This window comes from Meleagris gallopavo, chromosome 2 (assembly GCF_000146605.3).
Source record: "Meleagris gallopavo isolate NT-WF06-2002-E0010 breed Aviagen turkey brand Nicholas breeding stock chromosome 2, Turkey_5.1, whole genome shotgun sequence".
Taxonomy (NCBI): domain Eukaryota; kingdom Metazoa; phylum Chordata; class Aves; order Galliformes; family Phasianidae; genus Meleagris; species Meleagris gallopavo.
Window position 1 is genome coordinate 61,672,883 of NC_015012.2, and position 7,089 is coordinate 61,679,971.

Consider the following 7,089-nt stretch of genomic DNA (forward strand, 5'->3'; position numbering starts at 1 on the left):
TGCTGCCAGAATGAAACAGTACTGGAAGACATAATTTAGGTAGAGCAATTGTGAGGTGATTGATTAACTGACATCAGAAATCTCCTTCTGTAGTAATTCTTGCAGAGAGATTAAAAGTAGCAACTCTGTACTCTGTGAGTAAAGTTTTAAGACATACAAATTGACTCCAAATTACATTCAGTGATCATTTTAACATCAGCCAGAATACTCAAAGTTATATTCCATTTTCTATTGCCACTACCATTACCAGAAATTAAATTTCATACTGAAAATAAAAAGCTAATACTCCTAACTAGAGACAGTCTTACTGTCTTAAAAAGTGGAAATAAAGTGAATGAGAGAGCACATGGGCACATCACCTCTGACATGGTAGTCTGAATTAATTGAATTTTTTGCTCTATAAAGAGCAAGGAAAATTTTATTCTTGCAATATCTTATTAAGTAATCACAGCACAAAATAAGGAAAGTAAAAAAGAAAAGCTTCAATCATAACTCACATCCTCTAACACATACCTGCAGAATACAGACCAAAAGGTTTTGGTGCCAAAAGTACTCCTCACTTGTCATTGCTTCAGTGAATGACTACCTGCATCTGACTAAATAACTTCTCAAACTTCTCAGTCATTTAATTATTTAATTTTATTGCTAACAGGTCAAAGTAGAAAACGTTGAGCAGATACAACAAATAGATTCAATTTTATGTTTTTAATGTGATCACACGGTCTTGTCTATCTCCAGATTCAAAGACCGTGTTATATTACAAACAGAAGCTTCCTTTAGTTTTCCAATTTCTTGAAATGAGTAGCTCATTATACCTTACTGAAGTCTGGAGGTGGATTCTTGCCTCTACAGAGATTTGAGAGTGCCCAGACTGCATTTCTAGTTGTGGTAAGACGATTTGAATTCGTTAACAGTCTGTCAAAGAGAGATAGAAAATAAAAATAAAAATAAAAAATCATTGCAAAGGTTAAGTATTTTTCTCATCTATTATTATCAATGCCTCATATCACAAAACAAAACAAAAAAAACAATCTTATTATTGGGCACTAATTTTACATTATTTCTCTTAATAGCTTAAATGACACAGAATTTTCTTAGAAGGGACTGTTATTTGCACAAACATCACATTCCTAAAACAAATACACATGCATATAAAGTAAGCCACTGCTCATATGAAAAAAAACAAAAAACAAAAAAAACTAATCCTTTCCAAAGTGATTAGAAAATGCAACCTACCCTAGAGCTAATACCGACATTTTAATTCATAAGACCCAATTAATATTTTAATAAAGGCTGCATAAAATATTAGAACTTGAGGATTTTTTTTTTTTCCATTTGTTTTACTGTTTTTAACAGAATGGACTGGGAAAAATTCAATAGCTGAAAAAAATCAGGTTCACTTTCAGATACGTATCAAAACTCAAACCCTTCAGCCTTTAAATCCTCAAGGAAAGCAATCACATTGTTAATTTAATAAAACATTGTTAATGTTTTAAGTCAACTTCGTATTTTAAGTTCGAATAAATTGAATGCTAGTTGTGTTAGGTAGCTTTTTCCCCTGTGATCAAGCTACTTTATAGCCCCCTGTAGAAGTATGGTAAGCAGTGGAATTATAATGAAGAGAAATCTGTCAATGGAACACTGCTCATGTAACAAGCAGTCTGCTGGCACATCTCAACAACCAAACACTGAAGCTTGGAGCTACCAGACAAAAAAGCAGGGAAGCCAACCAGTTAGAATCACACAAATGTATCACTTACATCATCTTTCCCACCCGATGCTGGTAACAGTTTACAATACTTACTCCAAGAGAGGTGGTAATATTCCACAGTTTAAAACGAAGTCTCTGCATTCTGCGTTATCACCGGCAATGTTACCAAGAGCCCACACTGCCTTAAAAATGAAAGCATCCAAGTGAACTTACACGTCTCCAAATCAGATATCTACATATCTGTACAGATAATCTACATATTTTTTACAGCAAACACAATGGAATCCAAAAAGTCGCAGCATAATTCTTAATATAACACTTCAGAAGACTAGTGATTTATATTCTGAATTTTCTGTGAACTTCTGCAAAGTCTGTAATATTACTTATTATGTAAAGATGAAAATAAAAGAAAAACTAACAAAAAACAAATTCAGGAAGACACTGATGAAGACTTTAAGAAGAATAGGTATCTAAGAAATAAAGCTGCATTGTAATCTAGAACATTTTGTTTTCCATTATATTCTGTTACCTTGTTTTAGATCCCATCCACCTGTACACAGCACAAAAGAAATGAGGTGCTTTCCTCACATTATTAAACAACATTAAAAAACAAAGAAACAAAACAGACTCATAAGGACTTGGAAAAATTGGAAGGAGTTGGGGGATCATATGGGAAATCTGAATCCAAATTTCTGTTTTCCTGGAGTCAAATCAATGGTATAGCAGATGAATGGGACTTAGATTTCTTTATCTGAATTAAAAGAAAAAAACTGGAGGGGAAGAAAGACACTCCTAAATGAATTTTAAAGTTATAAAACTCTGCAAGAAAACAGTTACCTGCTCCTGTACATCTTCATGTTCTGAACTAAGCAATTTTATAAAAATTGGAACAGCTCCAGTTTCAATTACAACTTTTGTATGTAGAAAAGTTCCAGATGCTATGTTTGTTAGAGCCCAAGCTGCTTCAAACTGTTGAGGAGAAAAAAAACCAAAACACCATGTTAAATAACTCAGCAGTAAAAAAAACAAACAAAAACCCCAAAATTTATTGTAAGCAGTTTGACACAAGAGTTCCAGAGGTTACTTTTCCAACTTTTTTTTTTCCTTTCCACTGAAACACAATTGTTACTGTAACTTCTGTGCAGTAAGATTATCTCTAGCAACTGGTACAAGTCTTTTTATGCTATGCTTAGTCATTTTAATGCAAATGTGCACAAGGTTACCAGTTACTCTTACTGTTTGTCACTTATTTTTCCAAGATTTCTTTCCAAGAGTTTTAGTCTTCAAGTTTTCATGTATTTTTATTTCTTTTATTATTATTTATTTCTTTTATTATTTTATTTTATTATTTCTTTTATTATTATTTATTTCAACTGTAGAACAGTACATTATTTTCAAGAAGAAAAAACAAAACTAAAAAACCAACCCAGATTCTGCTCACACATCTATACTGATACTTTCAATACACCATTCTAAAAATTCTCTAGAACAAAGACCTCTTTCTATGTCCAAATACATGACCAGTTGAACACATTACCCTAAAGACGACTGTGAAATTCACAAGAGTTGAGCTACAACTCCAGTGGCAATTGTTAAAATTTGGGATATCTAAAACTTACAGCTTTGATAGATATAATTACTTTTTTTTCCTGTAAAAAAAAATTTATTTATTTTTTTAAAATCAACACGGTGTCCAAAGCTGTTCTCAGGATTTCTGACCCCATTCCAAATCCTAACCAAGTACCAGGCAAACTCACTTGCAGTGTGTAATTCTCACTCCTCTCTAGAAATTTCACAAATCTCTGTACTACTCCAGGTTTTTGGATGACTTCATCTATGGGCGGATTAGGCTCTGAGGGATAAAAAATAAAAAAGCTCATATGCGTAAGACTAACAAAAAAAGACCACTGCAGTTACTTTTTCAGTACAACACAAAACATGAATGATTCTCAGAAAATGTAACATAAATTTTCATTTATTAAAATTTAAATAATTTAATTTAAATAGGTCTGAAGGAAGGAGTTAAGTTTTTTCCTTCTGAAGATTGCTGGATAATCTCATAACATGCTATAATTTAGTGATTGCTCTATTCTGTACAATAACACATACTATCGCCTATTGACATAGTAGCACAACACTCTTCCCTCAATCAACAGAAAAACTGCTATTAGATTAAATAATCAAACATATTCCTGTATAGTAGACTTGACAAATACCAGCATGAATTTAAGACTACGTTTTCTCAACAAGAACACGAACAACAACACCAGAAAATTACATTCTTTGGCAAGTCATAGTTTTTATCCCCTCAAACACAGAATCAGAAAATCAATTACCGAAACAATACCTCAAGTAATGTTAGCTTGCTTTTGTTAGTTACTGCCCTGGTTACTTTGATCAAAATATCCTTTTTTGTGATTTTGTCCAGAAAACAACAGAATAATAAAGCTTTTTGTATTTAGTCATTAGGTTAGAATAGATTTGGTACTGTTTTTGTTACAAACAAATTGAGAAGCTTCTGCAAGCTCTACTTTAAAAAAAAAAAAGCAAAATTCAATGTTAACTGACTCTGCTTGACTAAAATTTGTAATAATAAAATAAGAGGAAGAAGAAAAAGCAACGCTTACATACCTTTAGATAGCAATTTTCTGAATTTCTGAGTTGCTGTGAGTTGCTGATCAGGATCATCTGAGAAAATCATCTGCACCATATCTACTGTAATAACTTCTTCCTAAAAATAAAACAGGGGTTTTGTAGGACTAGTATAAACACATAAACTTCCAAACATTCTAGAGTTATTACCTCTGGAATAGGTACAGTAGAGCTGACGTCAGGATCCTGAATTGGACTTTCCACCATAGATTCTTCATTTCCCGGCAGAGAAACATTTCGGCGTTTAAAGAGCTAAACAAAGAAGAAACGTGTGGGGAGTTTATCACAGAATGGATACTGATTATTACTTGAAGACACTGGCTTTCACCTGTACTAGTCAAAACACTTCAACTCACCTTCCAGTTCATTCACGCAAATGGAATTCTACTTTAAAGTTTTAAGAATGTAACAGAGAAAAACACTGCTATATTCGGCATCTTGATAAATAGCGCTGCAACACTTCAGGCAAAAATTAAAAAACTAAAGGTTTTGAGCAAAGAGAAGATCTATAAGTCTTTCAGACAAAGGCGATGATGATACAAATCTTTTTATTTTCATTGTTTTATACTTCGTAGTTTAGCATTTATTTTTAAGAGGGAAACAGTATTCTTTCTTAATTTTGAGGCAAAAAACATCAACACAAAGGCAAAGTCTGTGTTTCAGACTCCACACTCCACACTTTAAAAGAAAGCGTAAGATCTCCTTGCATGCCAGTTGAACAGTAGCTACATGTAGTATACAGACATAGGAAAACTAAAACTGTAGTTGGAAACAAATGATGTAGGTTGAAGGCGAGCTTTCAAATTGTGTAACCTTAAGTGTCCTCTATATCCAAAAAACATTATGGTACTGGCTTCAAACACCATCTATGTTTAAAATACATACCTGTGCTGCAGTATTTAATAAGCTATGCTTAATGAGTACCTCTTCATTTTCTAGTATGCAAACATAACAATCATGTTAGCCTGTTTACTTCCACAGACCAAACCTAAAATTAGTACCTTTAATTTACCATTACACTTAAAACTACAATCATTAACAATTCTAAGAATATCATGTTGGTAACCTTAAAGATAAATGTTAGAATCTCAGACCACTAAGTATCTCAGATTTCACTGGTAAGCATAATAATGAAAACTCCTCTTAAGTCCTGAAGTTTTGTTCTCAAAGTTGTCTACAGACATTTCAGTATTTCTGTGGTCACACATGCCCAAAACTAAATGAGCAACACCATGTTTACATGTAGTTGTATTTCAAATAGGAACCTAAAACAAAGCATTCTCTCCTTTGCTTGATCAAACTCTGGATTGGGCACAAACTTGGACCCTAACAATTGCACAGTCCTGAACACAAACAAGGTTTTAATTAAACCCATAAAAGGAAGGAAAAAAAAAATAAAATAAAAATCAACATTCCTCTTTCAGAAAATCAGTCATTCTTCCTAGCACTCAACAATGCCATACAGGATCTTGTAAAACATAAATGACAAAAACGTAAATCATTTTTGTCCAGGAAGACAGTCTATCTACAATTTATAATTTTTTCTGGAGCAAAACCAGTCTCATCTCCCTGCACAAACTTGATCCTACAAGTGCTAAAGGAGTTGAAAACACCAGTCCAACAATTATGGTCAAGGTATTCTCAACTATTACAACATTCAGCATGGGAAACAATGTTTTTCTCTTTGTTTGTTTTAACAAATTATTTACCTACGGAGCATTTATTACAAAATACACAGAACTTTCAGCAGGAACTGCAATTCAGATGAACTCAATCACAGGTAAATGCTCCAGCAGCATACTACTTCTTACTCTTACCTCTCTGGCCCAACTAATATAAATTCTTTTTCCATGCAGTAGCACCACTCTCCCAGGAGAAGGGTAAGCAACTCCCACCTCAGAGGGGACTGTAGATCAGTGCCTGGGACACACTGGGTGGTGGGAGACAAAAGTCAGCCACTTTAGAGCAAGCAGAAGAACAAACTATATTCCTCATTTTCCAGGCAATGAACTACTAAATATTTTGGGGAAAGGAATTACCACCAACTATGAAATTATACAGTACTCTTATCACTAAAAAAATAAAAATCAAAATCAACAAAGACAACTTAAATCTTGTATTAAAATATCTGTAAATTCATGCTTACGGACCACTATTTGTTGACCACTACGCTACAGTAGAAAAACTCTTGGGCAATTTGAAGTACATTCCTCTCACTTCTAATAGTACATCTCTGGCACAAGCTTTAGAAGAGAATGCAGATTTTCCCCATTCTTACCAGAAATAAGGTTAGCCTTTCAGCTCAGTCTTCTGCTCACATGTTGAAAACAAGACTAAGGACTAGATTTAAGACATGGGTCTCTACTTCAAATGCCACAGTGACTTATAGAGCTTCTGTCCACCTCTTTGATTTATAATCCTACTGAGAAATGCCTGGTGCTTCCCAAGAGTGCACAGAAAACAGACTTTTAATTTGGTGCTCTGGCTTCTACTTCACAGGAGGAATCTGCTCAAGTCCTTTCACATATCTGAATTCAACTTCATGAGCACTTAACAGCTAACAGCTCATCGAGATGCTTACTTGTTCTTCCCTTTTCTGTTTCCGAAGCTGGATTCCTTCCTCTTCTCTTCGTCTGCGCATTTCTTGAGGATTAAGTGCATTATTTTTATAGCTTTTCATTCTGAAGTTATCTTTCCCTGGGCTTGACATGATGTCTATTAAAAAA

General features: G+C 33.7%; 1 protein-coding gene across 1 annotated transcript; it reads right to left on the bottom strand.

Moving 5' to 3' along the window:
• On the bottom strand, positions 1–7,082 carry LOC100538979 (importin subunit alpha-6). Its single transcript, XM_010707435.2, has 7 exons — positions 6,945–7,082; positions 4,514–4,615; positions 4,343–4,442; positions 3,469–3,563; positions 2,549–2,680; positions 1,805–1,893; positions 1–915 (listed from the first exon to the last, which is right to left on the bottom strand). Exons 1-7 carry the CDS (start codon positions 7,071–7,073, stop codon positions 810–812), a joined length of 753 nt encoding a protein of 250 aa, XP_010705737.1. The 5' UTR covers positions 7,074–7,082; the 3' UTR covers positions 1–809.
• Between the last annotated feature and the right edge of the window lie 7 nt (positions 7,083–7,089).

What these genes read in the sequence shown, in the direction of transcription:
- LOC100538979 (XM_010707435.2), bottom strand. Translation starts at nt 7,073, where the DNA reads ATGTCAAGCCCAGGGAAAGATAACTTCAGAATGAAAAGCTATAAAAAT. An exon ending in CAGAAAATTGCTATCTAAAG is followed by an intron (nt 3,564 to 4,342) that starts GTATGTAAGCGT and finishes TTTATCCCTCAG; the next exon opens with AGCCTAATCCGCCCATAGAT. An exon ending in ATATTACCACCTCTCTTGGA is followed by an intron (nt 916 to 1,804) that starts GTAAGTATTGTA and finishes TCTCTTTGACAG; the next exon opens with ACTGTTAACGAATTCAAATC.